Source organism: Callithrix jacchus, chromosome 16, assembly GCF_049354715.1.
Source record: "Callithrix jacchus isolate 240 chromosome 16, calJac240_pri, whole genome shotgun sequence".
Taxonomy (NCBI): domain Eukaryota; kingdom Metazoa; phylum Chordata; class Mammalia; order Primates; family Cebidae; genus Callithrix; species Callithrix jacchus.
Window position 1 is genome coordinate 94,564,202 of NC_133517.1, and position 27,053 is coordinate 94,591,254.

The following is a 27,053-nucleotide window of genomic DNA, read 5'->3' on the forward strand; positions in this document are numbered from 1 at the left end:
AGCATGGAAAAAAAGACAGCAGTTTTGGGGAAGATAATTAGGGAATGGAAAGTAGGCAGCTCTTCTTCATAGTCCTTCCCAAGGTTAGCTCTCTTACTGTTATATCCATGCACTATCTAAAAGACCAGGTTGTCCCCCCCACCGCCCTGCATCTACTGGGAGAAGGTGAGAGTGGACGCTGAGATGGGACGAGGTGTTACTTGGTCAGTAGTATTAGTCCGAAACCAGGAACCGCCTGTTGAGGAGTCAGCCTACATTGAGTTATTAGGTTGGTGCAAAAGTAATTGTGGTTCTTGCATTATTTTTTTTTCCCTTTCTTTTTCTTGAGACGGAGTTTCATTCTTATTGTCCAGGCTAGAGTGCAGTGGTGTAATAGCAGCTCACTGCAACCTCCTCCTTCTGGGTTAAAGTGATTCGCCCGCTTCAGCCTTCTGAGTAGCTGGAATTACAGGCCTGCGCCACCACGTCCGGCTAATTTTTTTATTTTTAGTAGACACGGGGTGTCACCGTGCTGGTCAGGCTGGTCTTGAACCCCTGACCTCAAGTGATCCGCCTGCCTCTACCTCCCAAAGTGCTGGGATTACAGGTGTGATGAGCCACCATGCCTGGACTGGTTCTTCCAATTTTAATGGCAAAACGGTAGTTACTTTTGTACCAACCTAATATTTATTTTAAGGCAAAGAACTGGAAGCATTTGCTGGTGGATACTTGAAGGCTAAAACCAAGCCTTTGTTATTTGTTATTATGGTAGTTGTGATACCACACAACGAGGAATTATTTGTGCTTCATAGTGATAAAACACAATATTAGAGTCCTTAAATTTGGCTGTGGCAGTTTTTAAGTTTTGATGACATTTGTTTGACTCCTTTGGTTTAGATACCTGAAGGAAGGGTTCTAGATTAGAGATCCATTAGAGTGCATTGAAGTAGGCGCAGACTTCAGACCCATTCTGATTATGCACATCTGTAGGTTTTCAGGTAAAAATGAGGTTGGTAGGTGGTTTGATTGTACAGCTCAGTTGGTTAGTCTGGCTTATGAGAATAAAGATGCCCAGTAGAGTCTGCTTATATTGGAGAAGGAAAAAGAATACTGAAATCCATTGCTGTCTCCTAAAACAAGGCGCTTTTGAATCATAAAGATCTTTTATTTCCCCACTTAAAGGAATAAAAATGCCTACTGCTGTATTATTTGGGTTTAAAACATGATTGGCTCTAGGCATTTAAACTTTTTTAGCAATATGATTTAGGCACAATAGATTTTTATTCTCTTAAAAAAATCCTTTTAGTTGATTAACAGTAAGAAAAGTGGGAAACCATTTTTAGATGAGGCGAAAAGACAGGAAAAGTTTGTCACTGTTGAGCTCTGCCTTTTGGAGGAGGTTTTTATGTTCTAGATAACACCCTCTTGGGTTGTGGGGTAGAGAGATGACTAAGACATGCTCTGTTTCAGGAACCTTAGCTCTCAAACCAGTGTCCTTTGGTTCCCCAAGATCTTACTAGTCTAGCGGCTGTTCCATGTTTAGCTTTAATTTTGGAGGCATAAGATTAAGCATAAACAGGACTTTTCATTGTAGGGCTTATTGGAGGCTTAATAAAGGTGTATGAATTGTGAATTTCTAAGGAGGACTGTCCTAAGTAACAGTCCCCAAACTTGAAATAGTATGCTTATTTAATATCTCCCTAAATGGATTCCTACTTTTGTGTATATTTTAATCCTTGTGTGAATTTGTGGTGTTTAGAGTAGTGAATTCCAAACCTAGTTGGGCCATCAGAATTACTTCGGATGCGTAGACTTTTTTTTTTAAATTTTTAAGTTGGTAATATGTTCATTTGATCTAAAAATAAATTGTAAATTGGCATACAATGAAAAGCCTCCGTACCTCTTCTGTTTCCTCGCCTTCTACTTACCTTCCTCATAGGTGATTAGTGTTATTCCTTCCAGAGATATTTCATGCATGTACCAATATTTATTTAGCCAGAATATACATTTTTGAGCCTTGTATTTAGAGATTTCTGATTTAGTACGTTTAAATGGGGCCTAAGAATATGTCCTTTTAATTGTTCCCCAGGGATTTCTATGATGAGCCAGATTTAGGCATTCTTATTTTAGAGAGTACACATTACTTTTGCATGTGGTGTTACCTGTTTCTTAAAACAACTTTGTGAAACAGATATATTTTTGACAGAAGTGGAAACATGAGAGCAAGAGATGTTAAATGACATATCCAAGGTTACACAATGTCAGAGCTGGGAGTCAAAACCCAGGGCTTTTGAGTGTCTAGGTTAGGACCAGGCTGGCATGAATTTTGCCTTTTCATGAAAGCTACAATGCTGATGATTGCCAAAACCAAAGGAGAAATTTAATGTGTATGTTTATATCCAGTTATTCCTATTCTGGTAAGCATTAGGTGTTAGAACATTTTATTGAATTACTTGTCATTGGAAAATGTCCAGTGATCAGACTTTCTGTAATTTTCATGTTAAGGCACTTCACCCGTTAGATTTCTGTTACCAGGGTAAGGCCCTTAGCCAGGCTCTGCACTATAATAGGCTTTTATCTGTAATTTTGCTTCCTGATGAGCTCTCCTTCCCTTTCCTATTGCTTCCAGCTTCCTTTTGGTCCCTGCAGCACATTTCCCTAACACCAACCCAGATGAAATAAACCACAGAGAAGGGAGAGAGACAGGAGAAAGAAGATTGTCTTCTTAGGGGAGAGGACTGGGGAGTATCCTACAACTATAAAGTACTGAGTGACTTTCCTGTTTGTCTGGTAAACTCTTTCTGGGGCTAATTCGCTGAGTTTTCAAAAATTCCTCATACTCTTAACAACACCATTTTAATGGTAATGTAGCCTGTAGGGGTATTATTTTGCAGGACAGCATTTCTTTGGTGTGTTTTATAAAAACTACTCTGCGAATACTGGTCACATAGCAGAATGTTTTAAAAACACTTTTAATTTTTTATTTTATTTTTATTTTTTGAGACATCTCACTCTTGCCCACACGGAAGAGCCAGTGGCATAATCTTGGCTCACCGAAACCCCCATCTCGCAGGTTTAAGTGATTCCCGTGCCTCAGCCTCCCAAGTAGCTGGGATCACAGATGTGTCCCACTACCCCTGGCTAATTTTTGTATTTTTAGTAGAGATGGGGTTTTGCCGTGTTACCCAGGCTGGTCTTGAATTCCTGGCATCAAGTGATCTGCCCGCCTCGGCCTCACAAAGTGCTGAGACTACAAGCCTGAGCCACTGTGCCTAGCCAAAAATTATTTTTTAAACATTTAAAAATTTCAAAAGAAAGGCTTTTTAAAAAGTCTCAAATCCACCATTTTGAAGCAGTGTAAAGCTTAGAGCTAAGACATGAATGTCCCTGTATTTAGCCCCCCATTTATATAAACAAGCATTTACTATGTGTCAGGTATTGGGGATTTTGAAATTAATAAAACATGATTCTTGCCACCTTAGAGTTTGTTGGGCAATGAGAGAGATACTTGTATATTTCATTATACAAGTAGTTTGAGTATAAGAAACACTATTGAGACCGGGCACGGCAGCTTATGCCTATAATCCTAGCACTTTGGGAGGCCAAGGTGGGCAGATTATGAGGCCTGGAGATTGAGACCATCCAGGCCAACATGGTGAAACCCTGACTCTACTAAAAGTACAAAAACAATTAGCTGGGCGTGGTGGCACATGGCTGTAGTCTCAGCTGTTCGGGAGGCTGAGGTAGGAGAATCACTTGAACCCGGGAGGTGGAGGTTGCAGTGAGCCAGGATCATGCCACTGCACTCCAGCCTGGGCAACAAAAGCGAGACTCTGTCTCAAAGAAAGAGAGACAGAGAGAAAGAAATAAACACTGTTGGAAAGTATGCACTAGGTATATTGGAATTCAGAGAAATGCCTAGTTTAGTCTGGAGTAAAGGGTGAATTAAAGTTTCCAACAGTTCATTTCACTGTAGGCTTGAGACTAGTAGCTACACGTGCCAAAGGCAGTAAGGATATAGTTATTCTATCAATCTGTCTAATATCTGTCACCTACTTACCTGTTTTCTTTTTTCTGACAGTGCCATTCAGAAGGGATATGGGTATTCTAAGGGCAAGGGAATAGGTATGTAAAGAAAAAGAAGAGAGTAGTTTGTGAGTATGACTTAGTTAGGGAATTGTGTTTGGAGTACAGGCTGCATCTGGAAGAGAGAGATGTGATTAGAGTGACAGTAGTGACAAGAAGAGAAAAGACTCTGAAATAAAAACTCATGTATAAGAAACAAAGAGTTATAATGTGTTCACAGATATCCTTTTCCAAGAATTCCCAGACTTGGCTGTCATTCCCTGGATCCTCAAGTTCCTAGCAGAGCAGATATTAGGAATCAAACTGGGCCCTATTTAGTTTGAGAGCCGCTTCAAACCAGAACTTGGCAGAGTTGAAGTAGCAATATAGTGAGCTCTCCAAGGGTGAAAAATACAGTTGAGTAATATTGATAACGGCTGCCATTTATTGAACACTTAAGTGCCTGCTCTTTCCAAGGTACATTACAAAATTATCTCGAGTCCTTACAGCAACACTCTCAGACAAGTGGTAGTTCTATCCGCATTTAATAGATTAAGAAAACTTTCATGCTTCTGGGGTGTTAAAATAAGCCCTATCAAAGTTCCAGAGCCAGTTAACAGTAGAGATGGAATCAAACCCAGGCTTCTGTGACACTACAACATACTCTTCCCACCTCACCAAGCTGATCCCTCACAAGAGGGTGGGTGTGGTGCCTGGGACTGATGAGATGGCAGCGTAGGATGTTTACATGGTCATTTTAATGACCATTTCAAAGGCAGCAAAACTGCGATTTCATCTTTGATATTAATAAAATGGCAACGAGAAGCCATCTCAGTAAATCTTGCACAACAAATCTCCAGAATCTGATGGCATAAAGATCTTTGATCAGGAATATAACCCCGATTGTCTTGTTTCTCTAGAGAAATCAGATTTCATTATAGGTATTTTATTTCAGTTTACAGTTCTTTCTCAAGGACTAAATAGCTTGCCAGATAGCAGTATTTATACTATGAAGTACATCAGCTATCTCATGAGATGTTTGATTTGTATGTAGAGTTAAAATTGAGTTTGTAATAATTTGAATACATTATCTGCATTTGGCAGATGCTTTAAGGAATGAAGTCACAGGTATTCAAAATGTGGATGGTCTATGGGTAAAGAAAGCCAAGTATATTTATACTCTTGAAATTTTGGTTGGATGTGACACTTTTTTGGTCAGGAGCTCTGAATAAGTGTTTTGATCCTATCTGCTAGCATAATTTGATTCTTGATACATATGTATGTATGTATAGTCTTACTGTTAAGCAAATGAAATTAGCTAAGACAGAAGGACTTATGAAATTATTAAGAATAATTAGTATATAAGGGCTATATCTTGAATCTTTTCTTAGCATGAAAAGAATGTTTGGCATGTGTATTCTTTCCCCTTTCCTGTCTCGAATGGAGCTGGAAATGACATGATTGATTTTGATTTAAAGGAACATGACTTTGTGTGCGCGCACGTGTGCGTGTGCGTGCGCGCGCGTGTGCGCGTTCGTTCAGCATTTTGTTTTTCAGAGATGTGTTTATCTTTCAAATGGCCCCAGTAGTTTGGGATTTTGCTCTTCTTTTCACTTAATTAGGAAAAGTGTTATTTGTGATACAATATAGGAATTTCTAATAAGAAAATTTTCAGGTTAGAGGAAGAAATTGGTTGTGGGTATAAATTTTAAAAAAGTTTAGCTGATGAAATGACAATGAATGCAATGTAATTTTTCTCTAGTTTGCAGAACATTTTTCTTTGCAAACTAGAGAAACGTGAATTTTCTCGGCTTAATAGAAATCTTTTGACAGTTTCAACTAAAAATGATACTAAGGGGAATAGTTAGAAGTAGTTCACATTAAAAAATTACATCACTTTATGAAGTTACAATATTTAGAAATTTCATTTTCTTTTTGAATGCATTTTGAAAGTGAATATTCTTATTTAGGATAATGTGAATGCATTATATTTAAACTGGCATTTATCATCTTCATAAGCATTAATAAAAGTGTAAGTAGCCAGGCATGGTGGCTCACACCTGTAAACCCAGCACTTTGGGAGGCTGAGGCGGGTGGATCACCTGAAGTCAGGAGTTTGCGAGCAGCCTGACCAAGATGGAGAAATACTGTTTCTACTAAAAATTCAAAAAATGGCAGAAGAATCACCTTGAACCTGGGAGGTGGAGGTTGCAGTGAGCCAAGATCACGCCATTGCACTCCAGCCTGGGCAACAGGAGCGAAAATAAAATAAAATAAATAAGTAAAAGTGTAAGTCCTCCTTACAGACTATGATTCAAGAAGCCAACAGATGGAACTTACTTCACAAAAACTGTCATTTGTTTTTTGTTTTTTGTATAATTTGGGGTTAGTTGACGCAAGAGTAAAGTCAGTCAGATGTTTGCTACTTGTCACAGATTTATTTGGGTAGGCAGTAAGTGAGAAAAGTGAGACCACTGTTCTTAGAAATTGTTGAGCCAAGTTTAAAGAAACAAAATGTGGTTTAAGGCTTGTGACTGAGTAAAGGTTATTAGGGATCAATGTACAAGCTGAAATCTGAGTTTTAAGACTGTGATCAGATTACTTTTCACCAAGGAAATAACCTGTTTAGTGTGTGGAGGAGTAATTTTTAAATTATTATGTGTCAAACCCAGATGCCTATAGCTGCTAGGCTCTGTGTCCAGGATGGATTGCAGTGGGGATCATAGCTCAATTTCACTTTAAACTCCTGGACTCAAAAGATCCTTCTGCCTCAGCCTCCTGAGTTGCTGGGATTACAGACAGACATGAACCATCATACCCAGCTGCTACACCATTTTATAATTTAAACAGATTCAGGGACTGGGCGTGGTGGCTCACATCTGTAATCCCAGCACTTTGGGAGGCTGAGGTGGGCAGATCACTTGAGGTCAGGAGTTGGAGACCAGCCGGGCCAACAAGGTGAAACTCCATCTCCTCTAAGAATGCAAAAATTAGCCAGGCATGGTGGCGGGCACCTATAATCCCAGCTACTCAAGAGGCTGAGGCAGGAGAATCACTTGAACCCGGGAGGCAGAGGTTGCAGTGAGCTGAGATCACGCCACTGCACTCCACCCTGGGTGACAGAGTGAGACTCCCTGACTCCTCTCAAAACAAAACAAAACAAAAAAACAGCAACAACAAAACCAGAATCAGGTATGGACAAACAGTGTATTCAAACTGCAGAATTAGACCAATGGATTTTTGTAACAGTATGAAAAATTCATTGAGAGGGTTTCAGATTTAACATTGTAACTTACTCCTGAGAAACTATGACTTGTTGAGTTTTGGTGTAGTATCAGAGAATATCCAGTGCTGGGTGTCGTGGTATGCATCTATAGTCTTAGCTACTAGGGAGGCTGAGGTGAGAGGCTCACTTGAATTCAGGAGTTTGAGGCATGAGCAACATAGTTAGACCTTGTCTTTAAACAAACAAAAAAAGAATATTCATAATTTAATGTGGAGAAAGGAGAACTCATATACTGTTGGTGGGAATGTAAATTAGTACAGCCATTATGGAAAACAGTATGGAGGTTCCTCAAAAAACTAAAAATAGAACTACCATATGATCCAGCAATCCCACTGCTGGGTGTATGTCCAGAGGAATTAAAATCAGTATATTTAAGAGATGTTTATCATAGCGCTAGTCGCAATAGCCAAGATAGGGAATCAACTTAAGTGTCCCCTCAGCAGATGACTGGATTTTTAAAAAGGGGTGTATATATACTATGCAGCCATAAAAAAAGTAATGAAATCTTGTCATTTGCAGCAATACGGATGAGCCTTGAGGGCATTGTATTAAGTGAAATAAGCCAGGCACAGAAAGACAAAAACATGTTGTCATTCATATATGGGAACTAAAAAAAAGTTGATCTCAGAGAGGTGTAGCGTAGAAAGAATGGTGGTTACTAAAGGCTGGGAAAGGTAGCAGGGAAGGTAGGATGAAGAGAGGCTGGTTAACCGGTACACAAATACAGTAATAAGGAGTAAGTTGTAATGTTCAGTAGCACACTGTGTTGACTATTGTTATCAGTAGTTTGCTGTATATTTCAAAATAGCTTGAAGAGAAGATTTGGAAGGTTCTTGTCACAAATGATAAATGTTTGAGGTGATAAATGTCACAAATGATAAATGACTGAGGTGATATCCTGATTACCCTTGTAATTTTTTATATATATTTTATTTTATTTTAAATAAAAAAATTTTATTTTAAAAAATTAATAATATTTTATTATAAATCAGGTTACCCTGATTTTATTATTACACATTGTATACATGTATCAAAATATCACATGTACCCCCTAAATATATCTATCAGTTAAAAAGAATATCCATAATTTAAGAAGCATTTAAAAGGTATATAAGTAGGAGGTTATTTTGGTTGGCGTTTGTGTGGCTGTTTGGGTAAGAAGAATGAACTACTAATCCCCCCCCAACCCCCTGCCCATTGATTTAGTATTGGTCACTTTACTGGCACTGGCATTTACGGTAAGGCAGTTCTCAGAGTATGGTCTGTGGACCTTGGGGCTCTCCAAGACTCTTACAGGGGCTCTGAGGTCAAAACTGTCTTTATAATAAAATCGAGACTTTTTCAACATTTGACATCTGTGCTGTGGTTTAAAAGCAGTGGTGGGTAAAATACTGGCTTTTTGACAGAAATCAAAGCAGTGGCACCAAACTGTACAACTAATTGTTATTATATTCTTTGTGTTGTAGGGGGAAAAAGCCAGTTTCACTTCAGAGTGTTCTTGATGAAACAGTAAAAGTTATTAAATCTTTTAATAACTTTTAAAGATTTAATTTATTAAATCTTTACCTTTGAGCATAAGATCGTTTTAAAAGCACTTTGGCATTTGTTTTAGTTGTACGCTGAACAAGCCCCTTTCTTCATGGAAACCATTTTTATTTGAGACTGACTGACAAATAATAGTTATTCAGACTTGGATATTTAACAGACATTTCCTGAAAATGAACAAGTAAGCCTGTTACTTTAAGGACAGCAATGAAGTTATTTGTTTGTAGTGGTAAATCTGAGCTTTCAAGCAAATTTTAAAATTTTGGAAAACTTGTACCCATTGCTGGAAGTTTGACACTGCAGATTGATAGTAACATTAGTAAATGTGATTTTTGATAATTTGTGTCAGTCAATAAATCAGTGTTTTCCAAATCACCAGTGTACACTGGTTCAGATGGCAAAATCATGTTTGAGTTATTCAAAGTTCATTGATAGGTTTCAGATTTCCACATTGCTCTCAACCTTTGAGAAATCACTCGTTGAATTTTGGTATAATATCAAAGAATGATATCTGTGATTATCAGAAAACGATATTAGAATATACCTCACTTTTCCCATAACTTTTATATCTAGGGCCAACTTTTCTTCATATACTTTATATATCAAAACAATGTACTGTGATAGAGTAAAGGCAGAAGCAGATCAGAGAATCAAATTTGTGTGAAGCCTGATAATAAAGAGATTTGCAAAAATGTAAAACAGTCCTACTGTTAGATATTTTCGGGAAAATTTTTTATAGGAAGGTAATTTGTGTCATATGTAATGAGTTTATTTTTAAAATATTCAGAAATTTTATGGGTTAACTTTAGTGTTATAAACATCAACAGATGTAACCCACATAAACAAAAGCTTTTTGTGGTTCTTAGTAGTTTAAGAGTATAAGGTGATTCTAATATTTCATAAGTTTGAGAATCAAACATTATGAGGGGTGAAGAAAGGAAGGTGCTGAGGAAAATCTTTTAAATATTCTGTTAAAAGAATATTATATGTATTTTCCATCACAACCAAAGGTTAGGGTTTACTTTCAGAGAAAAATCCTCCTAGGCTGGGCATGATGACTGACTGAAGCTAGCCCAGGCTCTCAATTTGCTGGGGGTGGGGCTGGAGTGGGAATGTGCCTTCTAGATGCTGGCACTAGTAAGTGATCATCAGAAAGGTCCCAAAGATTATATAGCCTTTTCCCCAAGCTATCGTGACTGGCAGGTGGGACCACCACGCGATAGTTTGAACTTATTGATATCAGTTATAATGTGAAACAGTTGGCATGAGGAGAAGCATTTAAGAAGTGGCAGTGTTTATGGTATGGTGCAAGAGTTTTGTAAAAGAACTGTGTGAAAATTAAGGACTGACTGCCTCTATACTTAGGAAAGTGCATAATTTAACCGAGGACTGTGTTCTGTGGTTAGAGAAAGGTTGTCTTGTTAGAGAGGTGCTTGTCTCTGCCGTCTGTGCAGTACACAGTAGTTGCGTCCCCCGCCCCACACACACCAAAAAAGGCATGGGCAGGACCACCACTCTAAGACTTAGGCTTTAAGATTTAGACGGTTTGCCTTTGGAGAAATGCCAGAAATTAGATTCCTACAGTATTTCTTTTTCTACCAGAATATATCTGGTCACAGATTTTAAGATTTTTTTACAGGAGTCTATGATTGAGTGTTGTAGGTAGCCTTCACTGACTGTATCTGTTGGTTCTTTGCATGAATTATTAAGCCCTTTACTTCAAAATAGAATTATATATGTATGGAAAAGTTTTATTCCATGAGTGGATATCCAGAGTTGGGGTGGGGTCACTTTAAAGTCAGTTTCCTAATATGATTTATTGAGTTACTTAGTGTTTTTTTCCCTTCCATGTTAAGTGACCTTTAAAGAGTTTTATGGGCAACTATCTTAAAAGAAATCTGTATATTCACACTGTTCACATGTCTAATTTGAGATTGAAGACCTGGAGTGTTAGTTTTGTTGAGATTAAGATCTGGAACATTTTCTACTTCTGAAATGAGTTGTGTCCCAGTAATGTACTTTCTTCATTGTTGGAACAGTATCCAGAAAAGCAGAGGGGCGAGGAAAGACTTGGCAAGTTGTATTCTGTCTGCTTAGAGTCTGTGAAGACAGTTCAGATAGAAACACAAATGACTAGATATAAGAAAGAATTTGTAGACTTCTGTAGAAAAGAAATTACGACTACCAGGAAAGGTTTGTGGAAGAGGTGGCATGTGAACTGGGTGGGAAATAAGTGGAACGAGACTGGAGGAAATGCAGTGGTGGCAGATGATGCCACTTTTGCCTTTAAGAAGATTGCTGGCCGGGCATGGTGGCTCAAGCCTGTAATCCCAGCACTTTGGGAGGCCGAGGTGGGTGGATCACGCCGTCAAGAGATCGAGACCATCCCGGTCAACATAGTGAAACCCCATCTCTACTCAAAATACAAAAAATTAGCCGGGCATGGTGGCGCATGCCTGTAATCCCAGCTACTCAGGAGGCTGAGGCAGGAGAATTGCCTGAACCCAGGAGGCGGAGGTTGCGGTGAGCCGAGATCGCGCCATTGCACTCCAGCCTGGGGAACGAGAGCGACACTCCGTCTCAAAAAAGAAAAAAAAGAAGATTGCTGAGAATCATGAAACATGGGTAGGTGTACCTTGTCTAACAGTTTCAGGTATGTGGAAACCATCACCTTGTAGAGAATGAGATGTCAGGAATACTTTTCTTTCTTTGAGAATTGAGGCCTTATAGGATTTTTTTTCTTTAGAAATTCAACAAGAAAGGATCTGTCAGGTTTAATGCAGTTTAGGGGTATTTGTCTGAACATGCAAATGTGTTATGTGTCAGAGGTAGGCAGAGAATTATGAAACTGAAGAACTTGTATTAGGTGCTGTTGCCAGTTCAGGATCAGTGAGAAAATAAATTATCTTTGAAATTGTAATGTTAAATTTGGGGAGAGTGAGACTGAAATTAGAGGGGATTTCAAGTATAGCAATGAAATATGTTAGCTTTTAACAAGTACAGTTACACTGTTTTCCTGTGTCTGTTAACATCAGTTTGGTGTTACCTTAACTTTGTTGCTTTAAAGAAAAATTTCAGCCTCCAGATCTGTAAAATGATCTATACATTTAAAGGAATGAAATAGTTTTATTTAATCAGAATATAGAATAAATGTAGAGAGTAGAATGTAGAGTACTAAGGCTTGTCAGAAGCGTTTTGCTAACCTGTTCACTGTGTGTTACAACTACCTCACAAAAGTTCACCCGTGTGAGGTTATTTTCCTTTTTTCTTTTTTCTTTTTTTCGAGACATAGTTTCGCTCTGTCACCCAGGCTGGAGTGCAGTGGTGCCATCTCGGTTCACTGATACTGGTTCTCCACCCACCTCCCACCCCCTGCCTGGGTTCAAGTGATTCTTCTGCCTCAGCCTCCCGAATAGCTGAGACTACAGGTGTGCACTGCCATGCCCGGCTGACTTTCGCCATGTTGATCAGGCTGGTCTTGAACTCCTGACCTCAGGTGATCTGCCCACCTCGGTCTCCCAAAGTGTTGGGGTTACAGGCATGAGCCACCGCCCCTAGCCAATGAGGTTATTTTCTAATGTTGTGCTGTACTCTTAAAATTGTTTTTCATAACTGCATGTAAAGATTTATTCCAAATTTGGTAAGCTTTAGTGTGAGTTTATTTTAAAGGGAGGATAAACTTGTTACTATTGCCTATGTAGTGTTGCTTATTGTAAACATTGTATGAAGATCCTTTAAAGTGGGTGAGTCTCTATTAATTATATATAATAATTAGCAAAATAAAAAAATTAAAATTTTTTTGGCTATAGGAAGGAAACAGCATGGATAGTTCATCAAATTTAAACAAACGTTATGACTGGCCCGCAGTGATTCCATGATTTGCCTGTGTCTACTGAGGACTCTATATATAGTGTAAAAGAGAATCAACTATTCTTATAGTTTACTTTTTTGGGGGTGAAGATTTATTTGTCACTGTTATCTGGGTTCATATAAACTAATTTGTAGGGCCCAGTTTAGTCAGGATAAGTGTCTTGAGATTTGAAAGGATGATACATTTTGTGTAGATCTATGGACTGAATTTAAGAGTTTTAAACAATTTGGTATTTAGGGAAGCATTTTAAATGTCTTTATAAAATGCATTTGAAAGTTTCAAATGGGTACAATAAAAATTGAATATGATAGTAAGTGCTATTTCTGTGTAAACAGACATATATATCTTCCATTGATAGCACTTGCTTTTCATACATTCATAAGGATTTCAGAACTGAGGCCAGGCACCATGGCTCATGCTTGTCATCCCAGCATTTTGGGAGGCCAAGACGAGTGGATCCCTTGAGCTTAGGAGTATAAGACTATACTGGGCAACATAGCAAAAATCTGTCTCTAAAAAATATACAAAAATTAGCTGGGTGCAATGCTGCATGCCTGTAGTTCTATTTATTCAGGAGGTGAGGCAAGAAGATAGATTGAGCCTGGGAGGTGGAGTCTGTAGTGAGTGGTAATTGCACCACTGCCCTCCAACCTGGGCAACTGAGACCCAGTCTCAAAAAAGACAAAAAATAAGAAGTTCAGGAATTAGAATTTTTAGAACCAGAGATGACTAAAACAGTTCTTCACAGAGATGAGAACTTGAGACCTAGTGGACTTTTAGTGAGCCCAGGTAGTGGTGGATGAGCTGGGAGTAAACCCCAGATTTCTTGCTATTTGGTGGCATTGTTTCCAGTACAAATTGATGTGCATTTCAGATGTATATTTCAGGTGTGGTTATGAGTCTCATCAGGACTTGTAAGATTAGAAAATTTAATTGATAGCAGTAATCATTTGCTGTGTCTCCCCAGTAGCCTGAAATTAGCTGTTAAATTCTTGAGTTTAAATATTTTTTAGCATTCTGATATCCTCAAAGCTTATTTTAGTTTTACAAATATATATTTGGAATGATATTTGGAGCCATGGAAACATTTAATTCTTAATAGCAGGCATTGTCCAGTTTTGAAAAAGGCCTTGACACTTTTTCTTTCTCTCCCAGTACTATATATTTTGTGACAGCTCTGGAGACAGTTTTGAGCTACTAACAAAGGAATGGAAATGAATGAGTTTAGTTGCATGCCAGTGAACAAGTTATCTTCTGAAAGTGTCACTACTGTGGTTTTTGCGAAGTAAAACTTCTCTTAGCTTTTTCTAACACTCTGCCACTACTCTGGTGAAAAGTTTTTGTGAATTACTCATAGTAAATGTGGACCCAGGAAAGTGAGAGTTAACTGCTGCTTCTTAGGGTCTTCTAAAGGCTGCTGTTACTCTCCAGAGCAGACCCACCTTTGTTTATCTTCTCCCTATTTTCTAGTCAGCCTCCGGTCAGACAGAGCTCATGTGTTCAACAGTGCATTATTCTTAAAGTATTTTATCTTGGAACACAGAAGTGTACTTTTTAAGTGGGCAAACTGGAATTCTTTGAAAAAGCTTAGCTTTCTTGGACCAATGAAAACATGTTTTGATAATGCAAGTAAATGCAAAACTGGGCTACAAAAATGAAAACTTATTTTATTTGGGGCCAAATCGCACATGATCAGATGCTGTTCTTTAGGAGTGACAGTAAGATCACCATTAAGTATCTATCGACTTCTTCAGAGAGAAATAAAATGTGGCTGCATTTGAAAGTTACTTTAGGCTGGGCGCAGTGGCTCATACCTGTAATCCCAGCACTTTGGGAGGCCAAGGCAGGTGGTTCTCTTGAGGTCAGGAGTTTGAGACCAGCCTGGCCCAAATAGCAAATCCCTATCTCTACTAAAATAAAAATTAGCCAGGTGTGGTGGTGAGTGCCTGTAATACCAGCGACCCAAGAGTCTGAGGCATGAGAATCACTTGAACCCAAGACATGGAGGTTGCAGTGAGCAGAGATTGCGCCACTGCACTCCAGCCTGGGCAATGGGGCGAGACTCCTCCCTTACTTTAAGTACTCTGTTTGGCTACAAGTTACTTTAGTTACTGAATGCAATTCGGTATTAGTTACTGTGTGCCTTTGAAAGATGCTCTTCACTAGGAGGATAGAACTTACAGGGTAAAGTTAAAGAACAGTTGACTCGTAATTGAATCTCTTACTAAAGTGATTAGGTTATGTGCCCATAGATTATATATGCTTTGTGGCAGTTTTTAAGTCCTAAACTGGCCCTAACCTGTCATTTATTTTTGGAGTATGTATAAAATTTTTCTCTGTTAGTATAAATGATTTAAATTTGATTTTATTCATTTTTGTTACTCTAAACTGGCTCTAACAGGTCATTTATTTTTGGAATATGTATGACATTTTCCTCTGTTAGTACAAATGATCGAAATTTGATATTCTTCATTTTTGTTACTTTTTAGCAGAATTCATGGACTTTTTTATTTATTTAATGTTCTAGTTTTTCCCATTGCTTCCTAAAATTTTCAGTTTACTTTTACAAGAATTATTTCTGAAAAAAGTTTTAAAAGATCAGATCAGGCAGTATTTTTCTTTTGATAACTTAATAGAATTGAACTCTTAAAATCTCTCCATTTGATTACGTCTTGACATTGTAAAATGGCTTTCTTAGGTTGACAAAGTACCTAGTTTATTTTAGGTATTATCGTGTTTTATATTCAAGACCGTTTTCTTAAGAGAAACAACAAAAGGCGTAACAGAAAATACAAGTTAATATCTTTGTTGTGTAGCCCTTTCAGATTTTAAAAAATCTGTTCAGTAGTGTTTTAAATACTACTAAAAGCGAGTGTTATCCTTACTTTATATAGAGAAGGACATTGATGCTCTGGTTTATTCAGTTTTGGGTTATAAGACTGTTCAAGAACTTGAGATGGTGCCTTAAGTCAATTAGGCTTTCTGTTTTCATTTCATGGTGTCCATGTGCACTCAAGAATCTCTTGGCATGGATAAGTTTTTTTTTCTTCCTGTTGTGTTTTTAAACAGATGAGCCTTTGGTTGGGCATTGGTTCAGGTACCAGCTTTACTGCTACGTTTTCTGTAAACTGTAGAAGCTTCAGTTTTCTCACCTGGGATTATTGGGAAAATGGGATTAATACGATTGTTATTGTTACTGGGGTGCAGATGGAGGTGGGGGTGAGTGAAGGGAATTGCAGAGTCTGCTTGTGATCTTTTTGGAACAAAAATGAAAGAATATGAAAAACATTCTTACCATAGCAATGGTTTTGTGTACTACTATTGGAAATTACCAACGTAATGGTACAAGTACCTGTCAGAATTATTTTGTTTACAAAAAATCTGTACCTGTTGTTTGTTAATGTTTTGTTTTGTTTTAAAGGTTACGGGAGGTTTCCGAGAAGCTGAACAAATATAATTTGAACAGGTAAGAATTTTAAAATATTTTAAATCTTCTGACGAAGAACGATTTTTCTTTATTAAGAAAAAACTCATATTTAGGCGGTAGCCTGATGTGATTAAGATTAATGTGATTATTACACTAAGAATCTTTTAACCTATCAACTTTTTATGAGTTAGGCTTACTTGAATTATAGATTGCATTTATACTGGTTTTTAAAAAAATCTGCCATACAGGGAGATACTATATAAATGATTATGGAGATAGTATTTTTCAATTATTGCTGTAAAATAAATACTAGTTTAAAAGATAGGCTTTGCCAACTATTTTTGTATAATTGAATTTAAGAATAAACCTAATGATGTATTTACCATTTAAAAAATAATTTTACTTACTTTTTCTTTTCTTTCTTTTTTTAAATCTCCCAGCCACCCCCCTTTAAATGTATTGGAACAGGCTACTATTAAACAGTGTGTGGTGGGACCAAATCATGCTGCCTTTCTTCTTGAGGTAAATTATTCACTCTAAGACAGAGAGATGAAAAATAAACAGTTAAAGTAGAATTATGCTTCATTGTATTTCTTCCTTTATCCCAGGAAAACAGCAGTTACTCAAAAGAGTTATTTTGAAGATCTCCCAGTTCTGTTTCCTCCTCTGACCTAGAGAAAGCTTACATGATTTGCCAGAGCATGAAACTAATTAGTAACAGAATGGGGGAGGTTCCCAAATCCAGTCATTTTCTTACTCTGAATTTTGTCAGATTAAGATGTTGTAAATTATTTTCTGCTGGTTTCTTCTGATAATGTATGGGTCACATATTTCCCCAACTCAGATGTGAGCACCTTTTGAAAGGGAGTTTATTTATTTTCTTCTGAATTCACAGTGATGGGCACAGAATCTGTTTGTTGAATAAATTCAAATTTTAATGCACATTTTTACTTGGAGAATTTCTTGTCTTTTCTTTGCTTTTAGGATGGTAGAGTTTGCAGGATTGGTTTTTCAGTACAGCCAGACAGATTGGAATTGGGTAAACCTGATAATAATGATGGGTAAGATATTATGTCCTTTCTATTTAATATGTATTTAGCTCTTAAGTATTAAACTTGTGTTTTGATTTTGGTAACCCTCAACCTAAAGCATCACAGAAAATTAGATGCTTTGATTTTATTTTATTTTGAGACGGGGTTTCGCTCTGACACCTAGTCTGGAGGGCAATGGTGTGATCGATCTCAGCTCACTGCAATGTCCCCCTCCTGGGTTCAAGTGATTCTCCTGCCTCAGCCTCCTGATTGGCTGGGATCACAGGTGCCTGCCACCACATTAGGCAAATTTTTGTATATTTAGTAGAGACAGGATTTCACCATGTTGACCAAGCTGGTCTTGAACTCCTGACCTCAGGTGATCCACCCTCCTCAGCCACCCAAAGTGCTGGAATTACAGTCATGAGCCACCTCGCCTAGCATTAGATGCTTTTAAAACAGAGTAAAACTATTACTTTCTAGTTTGATTTTACTTTTTATGCAAGCAGTGATTCACAGCCAAAGTAGTAACATTAAAAAAGTAGCAGGGAAGCCAGTAATCTCTTAAGAGAAACAGGTTACCAGAAGAATGATATTACATGTTTGGTAGGTTCCAAGTCAAGTCCACTCTTTAACTGAAATGATTTTATAGATCATTTCCAAATTAAGCAATGCAATTTGAAATAACAAGGATTTTAAAAATATTGGTCTTCAAAAATTTACCTCTTGTTTTCCCCCAGGTCAAAGTTGAACAGCAATTCGGGGGCAGGGAGGACGTCAAGGCCTGGTAGGACAAGCGACTCACCGTGGTTTCTCTCAGGTTCTGAGACTCTGGGCAGGCTGGCAGGCAACACCTTGGGGTAAGTTGTGGCCAGTTGAAGGCACCATCTTACGGAGATGGTGTGTGCCTGTGAATGCTCTGTCTGAATGATCATCTTTAATATTATATCTAGTGATGAAGTAGGAAAATTCTCCTGAACTCTGGGCAGGAGCTCATATTGCGCAGGGTGAGCCACCATGATAAAAATAACCCACACAGGCTAATTACAATTAATCTAGGCTCTTGACCTTTTAAAAATGTGCATATTCTTTATATGTGTTTATAATGTCACTTATGCCATTTATTTCTTTTTCCTTCCGTCCATCTGTTTTGCACTTATCACCTAGGCTGGAGTGCAGTGGCGTGATCTCAACTCACCATAACCTCCGCCTCCTGGGTTCAAGTGTTTATCCTGCCTCAGCCTCCTGAGTAGCTGGGATTACAGGCATGTGCCACCACGCCCAACTAATTTTGTATTTTTAGAGATCTGGGTTTCTCCATGTTGGTCAGGTTGGTCTTGAACTCCTGACCTCAAGTGATCCACCCGCCCTGGCCTCCCAAAGTGCTGGGATTGCAGGCATGAGCTACCACACCTGGCCTGCCATTTATTTCATTTAAAATTTTAAATGATTTTGTCTTTGGTTATCTCTTACAACTTACTCTTGGGTAAAAGAAAGTCTTACATTTATTTATTTGGCATCCAAATCTGGTAGTTGTTTCTGAATCAATTTAATGAAGTTTGTAAATCATGTAATTAAACCTTATTTATTTTATTGTTTTTTGTAGAGATAGGGTCTTGCGCTTTTGCCCAGGCTGGTCTTGAACTCCTTGTCTCCAGTGATCCTCCTGCTTTGGTCTCTCAGAGTTTTGGGATTATACCTGTGAGCCATTGCAGTCAGCCACTTTTATCTAAAGTTTATATACTGTTAAACTGAAGAAACCGTATACAAATTTCAAGCCAGATGCTTTTGTTCATTTTACACCTTGATTCTTGAATGGCCAGATTTTCTGTAAATACTCAGTTAATTATTAGATTATTCTACTTCATCGGGATATGTGTTCAACGTTGATCACAGAAAACTACAAGCAGTTTAACTAGTTTCAAAATAAAATTAAATGGAGGAAGAAGCAGTGGTTTTTTTTTTTGTTTGTTTGTTTTTTGTTTTCCCCTATCTCCATACCACAAATTGGTATGTAAAGTTAAAGTTAGATTTGAAAATTGGGTCTGGGTATGGTGGCTCACGCCTGTCAGCAGGTCAGGAGGCCAAGGTGTGTGGATGATTTCTTAAGTCCCAGAGTTTAAGACCAGCCTGGGCAACATGGCAAAATGCCATTTCTTTTTTTTTTTTTTCTTTCTTTATTTTTTTGAGATGGAATTTCGCTGTTGTTACCCGGACTGGAGTGCAATGGCACGATCTCGGCTCACCGCAACCTCCGCCTCCTGGGTTCAAGCAATTCTCCTGCCTCAGCCTCCGCAGTAGCTGGGACTATAGGCGTGCACCACCATGCCCAGCTAATTTTTGTGTTTTTAGTAGAGACGGGGTTTCACCTTGTTGACCAGGATGGTCTCGATCTCTTGACCTTGTGATCCACCCGCCTCGGCCTCCCAAAGTGCTGGGGTTATAGGCGTGAGCCACCGTGCCCGGCCAGCAAAATGCCATTTCTACTAAAAATACAGAAAAGTAGCCAAATATGGTAGCACGCGCCTGTAGTCCTAGCTACTCGGGAGGCTCAGGTGGGAGGATCACCTCAGCCCGGGAAGTTGAGGCCTCAGTGAGCCTTCATAATGCAAGTGTACATCATCCTGGGCAACGGGAATGAGAGACCATATCTCAAAAAAAAAAAGGCCGGGGGGTTAGGGGGGAATCCCAAAATGATTACTTTCTTGCTTTTGTGTTTTCATGCTGAACTCAATTTATTTTGGAATGTGAAGAAAGTTATTTAGTTGAGTATATTCTTTAGCTATACTAAATAAAGCTGTTGTCTTTATTATGTTATATATGCTCTTTTAATGGTCCTAGGCACACAGTGTATGAAAAAGAATTCTGAAAGTAGCATGTAATAACAAATGAAATTTTATTTCATGTGATAAAACAGGAAAATTTTTGATTATATTTATTTAAGAATAATTATTACCTGTTATTGCCAAATAGTACCTTTCTTAAAGATGAATTTTTTTTTTGTTTAGTTCAAGGATTGGTAAAGTGTAGCCTGCATGCCAAATCTAGCCACCCTTGTTTTTATTGAAAGACAGCCATACTTACTATCTGTGGCTGCCTTTGTACTGTAACAGCAGAGATGAGTAGTTGGGACAGACTAGCCCCAAAGCCTAAACTATTTGTGATTTGGTCCTTTACAGTAAAAGTCTGCAGATGATGTCAGGTTTTGTTTATTAGTTTATATACTGGCATTTGTGTCTAATCTCATACTCTGTTTATTTTTTTATTTTTTATTTTTATTTTTTGAGATGGAGTATCACCACTGGTGTGCTGTGGCATGATCTTGGGTCACTGCAACCTCCACCTCCTGGGTTCAAGCGATTCTTCTTCCTCAGCCTCGCGAGTAGCTGGGGTTACAGGTGCATGCCACCACGCCTGGCCCAATTTTGTATTTTTACTATAGAGATGGGGTTTTGCGATGTTGGCCAGGCTGATCTTGAACTCCTGCCCTTGGATGATTCACCCACCTTGGCATCCCAAAATGCTGGGATTACAGGTGTGAGCCTCTGCGCCTGGCCTACTCTATTTTTAAATTTAACTTTTCATTTTGAAATCATTTGACCTTAAAAAAGTTTACAAAAATAGCACAAAGAATTTTTGCGTACGTTGCACCCAGCTTTCCTATATGTTAACATTTTACCTTTACATAACCGTATTATCAAAACAAAGAAATTAACATTGATCATTGCTTAATATACAGACTTCGTTTAAATCTCCTCAGTTGTCCACTAATACCCTTTCTTTTGTCCAGGATTTAGTCCAGGATCCCATTTGCATTGAGTTGTCCTGCTGCTGCTGCTGCTGCCTTTTTTTTTTTTTTAAATAGAAATAGGATCTTGTTGTGTTGCCCAGGCCTGAGTGCAGTGGTACAATGATAACTCATTGTAACCTTGAACTCCTGGACTTAACGCCTCCTGCTTCAGCCTCCCAAGTGGCGAGGACTACAACCTGGCTAACTTTAAATTTTTTTGTAGCTAATTTTTAAATTTTCTGTAGAGGCAGGGTCTCTCACTATGTTGCCCAGGCAGCTATTCTTTAGTTTCCTCTAATCTGGGCCAGATCCTCAGTCTTTATCTTTCTAGACCCTGATGAGTTTGAAATGTTTGGATTTGTCTATCGTTTCTCGTGATTAAACTCAAGTGATACAGTTTTTGCAAGAATATCAGCGCATTATATCAGGTGGCATGCGATGTTACTGTATTTTATAATTGGAAAGGTTTTCTGAGATTAGTTAAGATGGTGTGTACCTGTTTCTCTTTTCCCATTTTTCATTAATACGTATTTCATGGGGAGATACTATGTGACTCTGCAAATATCCCATTTCCCATTATACTTTTACTCACTGAGTTTAGCATTTATTGATGATTCCTTTTTTGTCTGAATCAGTTGTTACTATGGTGTTGGCCAAATGGTAATCTTCTTTTAAATTCCCATTATTTCTTTTACGATTATTAATTGGAATTTGACTGTAAGGAAGAACTTTCCCTCCTTTTCCTTATTTCTTTGTTTACTTTGTTGTTATTGTTACCTATTTTGAGACAGTGTCCCTCTGTCACCCAGGCTGGAGTACAGTGGCCCAATCTCAGCTCACTGCAGCCTCTGCCTCCTGGGTTCAAGCGATTCTCATGCCTCCTGAGTAGCTGTGATTACAGGCGTGCACCACCATGCTAGGCTAATTTTTGTATTCTTAGAGTCAGGATTTCATAATGTTGGGCAGGGTGGTCTTGAACCCCTGACCTCACCTACCTCAGTCTCCCAAAGTGCTGGGATTACAGGTGTGAGCCACCACTCCGGGCCTTATTTATTTTTTATTCTGTTTTATTTCTTTTTCTCTTATTGTGGATATTTGTTTTGTTCTCTGGTTTAGGACCCGTTTCTCTTATTATGTTGCTCAAATTGTCTTAGATTTAAATCCTCTTAAAACTTGGAAATAACCAATTACGATAGAATCTGTGGCAGAATGACTAAAGTAGAATGGTAGAATTTTGTGATATTAATAAAAATATACAACAGATGTAATAAAGGAGCATAGTTGAGTTTGAATGAAACCTCTGTAGACCGACTCTGAAGAATTAGGGCTAATTTTAAGACTTGAAAAGCAGACAGAATCATTAGTTTTCTGAGTCCCCTTACCCATTGCTATACTCTCCCTAACTTGTGCCTCTGTTCTCTCTGCCACAACAGACTGTGTAAGCATTCTTTAAGCATTAGGTCCATGATTGCAGTACTGAAAAATGTCATAGTGCCTGCTGAAAAACTTGATGCCAGTCATTTGTTTACTTTAATTAGAGTTTGCAGGTGTTTACAAAATGTAAGCACTTAAATTCCGATTCTCTTAGGCTGTATGAAAATTCTTCGCAATGTGTTGAAGGTGAAATTGTGATCAAGTTATTTTGTAAATCAAATTTATTTTAGAGTCACACATTTTTTTTTAATAATGTGTTTCCTTGATTTGTACAGTGCTCTTTTTTCAATTTCTGTGTTAATTACACTTAACTTTAAAGAAGCTTGCAATTTATAACATGTATTAGAGAATCTGGGACAGGCAAATCTTGAGTCCTCAAAGCGGAGTCTTTAAACCACAAATTTGCCAAATACAATCCAATAAGAAAGAGACTGTCCTCAGAGACCTTGGTCCCCACTCCCATCCTGCAGTGTCCAGGCCTGCTCACTTTTGCTGCTGGGAGTTGTCTTGGATCAAGTACTGAGTGGTCTCTGAAAGCCACATTTAAAAGAGTTTGGGATTATTGGTACTTCTTTTTTTGTTTGTTTGTTTGATTGCTGAGATGGAGTCTTGCTCTGTTCCCCAGGCCGAAGTGCAGTGGTGCGATCTCAGCTCACTTCAACTCCTGCCTTCTGTGTTCAAGCGATTCTCCTGTCTCAGCCTCCTGAGTAGCTGGGATTATAGGCGTGTGCCACCATGCCCTGCTAATTTTTGTACTTTTAGTAGAGTTAGGGTTTCACCATGTTGGCCAGGCTGGTCTTGAGCTCCTGACCTTGTGATCCACCTGCCTCTGTCTCCCAAAGTGCTGGGATTACAGGCATGAGCCACCGTGCCCAGCCATTGGTACTGTTTCTTTTAAGCGTGTATTTTTTTTTTTTTTTTTTGGTTGAGAGTTAGGGTCTCCCTCTGTTGCCCAGGCTGGAGTGCAAAATGTGATCTTGACTCATTGCAGCCTCGACTTCCTGGCCTCAAGTGTTCCTCCAACCTCAGCCTCCCAAATAACTGGGACTACAGGCCTACCACACCCTGCTAAGTTTTGTATTTTTTGTAGAGCAGGGTTTTGCCATGTTGCTCAGGCTGGTCTTGAACTCCTGACCTCAAGCAATCTGCCTGCCTCAACTTCCCAGATTGCTAAGATTATAGGCATGAGCCACCATGCCCCGCCAGCATGGATAATTGAGAATTGATCATTTATTTTGACTGATTATTTTTAGGAATACATACTGGTTAATTTTTTCTTCTCAATGATTTTGCTAATTGTCAGATTTGTGTGCTAAAGATTTCTAGCTGCTACTCTTTTCTCTCTTGAATAATTAAGTTTATCCTCCAAGGTATTTCAAAAATCTCCTAGGTAGTTTTGTTAAACTCATTTTAAACCAGCTTAAGGGTAAGAGCACCAGATTTATTTGGGAAACAGAAGAAAGTTTATTCGTGTTTAATAAATAGTAAAGTGAAAATGGACCTGTCAGTATCAAAAGTTCCTATTCTGCTACTTGTGACCATTGAACAATGATGATAGGTATAAGCTGCTTTTCATTGATTTGAGCTACCATATTCCTTTAGGGTTTAATCTGAGCTAATAGTACAAGAATTGAAATGTGTAATTTTACTTGCAAATAGTTGAAGCTCCCCTTCGGATGGGTAAGATGGTTAGTAAGTAGCAGGATTCTGACACACTGGATTCCCCATTTCCAAAAGAGGCTGGTAAACTGGTTTTTGCTACAGGAGAATACAGGGCCATGGTTGGCAAATTCAAATCCTTGTGCCCCTTCCCCGGCTTATTTTGTCCTAAAAAAACCTGCAAATCTGGATTGTGTGTTATTTTTTATCTTAAATGTTGGGACTCATTGATATTTTCATGGAAATAAATATACATATATACACAGTTACATACATCATTCAAAGGTGTGCGTGTGGACACATGTATTCACATTTTAAAAACAAACTATTTTAGGACAGCGTTATTTATTTATTTAGAGACAGGATCTGGCTCTTGTCACCTGGGTTGAAATGTAGTGGCATGATTTTGGCTCACTGCAGCCTCTACCTCCTGGGCTCAAGCCATCCTCCTACCTCAGCTTCCCAAGTAGCTGGGACTACAGGTATGCGCCACCATGCCCGGCTAATTGTTTGTATTTTTTTGTAGAGACTCGACAGATTGCCCAGGCTGTTCTTAAATTCCTGAGCTCAAGATCTGCCCACCTTAGTCTCTGAAAGTGTTGGGATTACAGGCTTGAGCCCAGCCTGCAGTTATAGATAGACAAAAAAATTTTCAACATTGTACTGAGAGTTCTCATGTACCCCATGTCTTGTTTCCATGATTATTAAAATCTTGTATTGGTGTGGTACATTTGTTGCAATTAATGAATATTGATACTAAAGCTGTCCATAGGTTATTCACATTTTCTTAGTTTTTCTTAATGTCCTTTTTCTCTTCTAAGATCCCATCCAGGATTCCACATTGTATTTAGTCACCATTTCTCGTTAGGTTCCTCTTGACTGTGATAGTTTCTCAGACTTTTCCTTGCTTTTGATGATACATACACATTTTAAACCAGCGAACTATGTGGACAGGACTTGGCCCATGGGCTTTAAGTTTGCAAGCTGTGAACTAATTCCATACTAGGTGAGATATATATCTTAGTTCATTTTGAGTCATTCTGTGTACCTTGAGAACTATATGAAGGTATCAGAATTGTAGGATTAATTTGATAAGCATACCACAGAAAGTAAAAGGTTTTCCCAGTATTTTCTAGTTTAATCTTAAAAATTATATCTCAAACTGTAATTATAGATAAAAGGAATCAACTGATTTCAGTACTGTCTTGTGACCACTAATAAACCTCTATTAGAATATGCTTAGTTTAACACATTAATCTTTATAGATAGTGAGCTGGTTAGAGGAATGTTCAGGGGAGACTGAGATTTGGGGACTGGTTAGATGGTTTGGGTTCTGATAGGAGAAAATACTGCACAGCAGGCCAGAGTGGGAATACCTGGTATTCTCTGTGGTAACAGGTGAATGGAGAAACCCGAGAGGTATTTTGATGGTTGTCTTTAAACTCAATCAAGGGCTTGTGTAGCAGAGATTGTAAACTGGCAGCTGCTGGTGGTGTAATGGATTAAATCAGCAGTGCTTAAAGAAAAGAAATTGAGTGTTTTTAGATAGGCCAATAGTCTCCTCTCTTCCTTGTTACCTTGGCTTCCCTTGTTGATTTAGCTTATCTACCTCTCATGGAGATTTGAGTTTGAGATGCCTGTGAGGTCTGCCCAGGAGCAGATATGTACTTGGGTATTATTTCTCATCAGGCTTGTAATAGTACTTGCTTGTGGAAGAAAAATGGTGATGCATTTCTTAGTGAAAATACTGAGTCTTCCTTTTATCTATGATGTCCATATAATTTATTGTCTGAACAGGGATATTTTTGAGTGAAATTAATAATTAGGCTTAGCCAGTAGACTTAAACTGGCATATATAGTTAGCATAATTAGATCTTTTTAAGAGTCTTTAGTGGGATTTTTCCTGTTTTCACGTTGAAATTGTTTATGTATTTAGCTCTTGAATGCCTGAAGATTAATTTTTCCTGAAAGACTTAGTTTTTAAAACTCATAGGAAACTATAAAGCATACATGCTGATTTAATAGTTGAGGTTTTTTGGTTTGTTTTTTTTTGAGATGGAGTCTTGTTCTGTCACCTAGGCTGGAGTGCAGTGGCATGATCTGAGCTCACTGCAACCTCCGCCTCCTGGGTTCAAGTGATTTTCCTACCTCAGCTTCCCCAGGTAGCTGGAATTATAGGCACCCACCACTATGCCTGGCTAATTTTTATATTTTTAGTAGAGATGGGTTTTCACCATGTTGGCCAGGGCGGTCCCAAACTCCTGACCTAAAGTGCTTTGCCCACCTCAGTCTCCCAAAGTGCTAGGATTACAGGTGTGAGTCACTGTCCAGGCCAATAGTTGATTTTTAATTTTAAAAAAATTAAAAAATTTTTTTAGAGGCAGGGTCTCACTCTGTCACCCAGCCCTCAGTGCAGTAGTGTGTTCATAGCTCACTGCAGCCTCAAATTCCTGGGCTCAGGCGATTCTCCTGGCTTAGCCTTTTAAGTAGCTGGGGCTACACGTGGACAAGTAGTTGATTAGTGGTTGATTTTATTCCCTATCTATGTTTCTTTTTTTCTTTTTTTGCCTATCAGTTTGAGCTTATAAGGTTGCTCAGGTTAGCCTTGAACTCATGACCTCGCCTTCACAAGCGCCATGACCTCTGGCGGGAGCCACTTTGGACCCCCCCATCTATGTTTCATTGGTTCTATGTTGTTTTCTGATGCATAATTGTCTTAATATATAACTTGAAAAGAAAACATGGCTACTTTCTAGAGTAGTGCTTTCTTTACCACAACTTGTTTTAAATGGATTTAAAAGTTTTTATTTTAATTGTAAAAGCATAAGATTTACCCTTATAACCATTTTTAAGTATACAGGTTAGTAGTGTTAAATATGTCCAAACTGTTGTGAAACAGCTTTCTAGAACTTTTTCATCTTGTAAAGTTGGAACTCTCTACCCATTAAATAACTACTATTCTTTTT

At 38.3% G+C, this 27,053-nt stretch overlaps 1 protein-coding gene across 8 annotated transcripts in view; it reads left to right on the forward strand.

The window, feature by feature from the left end:
• Positions 1–27,053, forward strand: part of UBR5 (ubiquitin protein ligase E3 component n-recognin 5) — a 160,562-nt gene that overhangs the window by 35,642 nt on the left and 97,867 nt on the right. For all 8 annotated transcript variants that reach the window (XM_054246352.2, XM_054246353.2, XM_054246354.2 and 5 more), the window contains exons 2-5: positions 16,168–16,212; positions 16,614–16,695; positions 17,158–17,234; positions 17,945–18,064. In XM_054246352.2, coding sequence (XP_054102327.1) covers positions 16,168–16,212; positions 16,614–16,695; positions 17,158–17,234; positions 17,945–18,064 — 324 coding nt within the window. The remainder of the gene's footprint in view (positions 1–16,167; positions 16,213–16,613; positions 16,696–17,157; positions 17,235–17,944; positions 18,065–27,053) is intronic.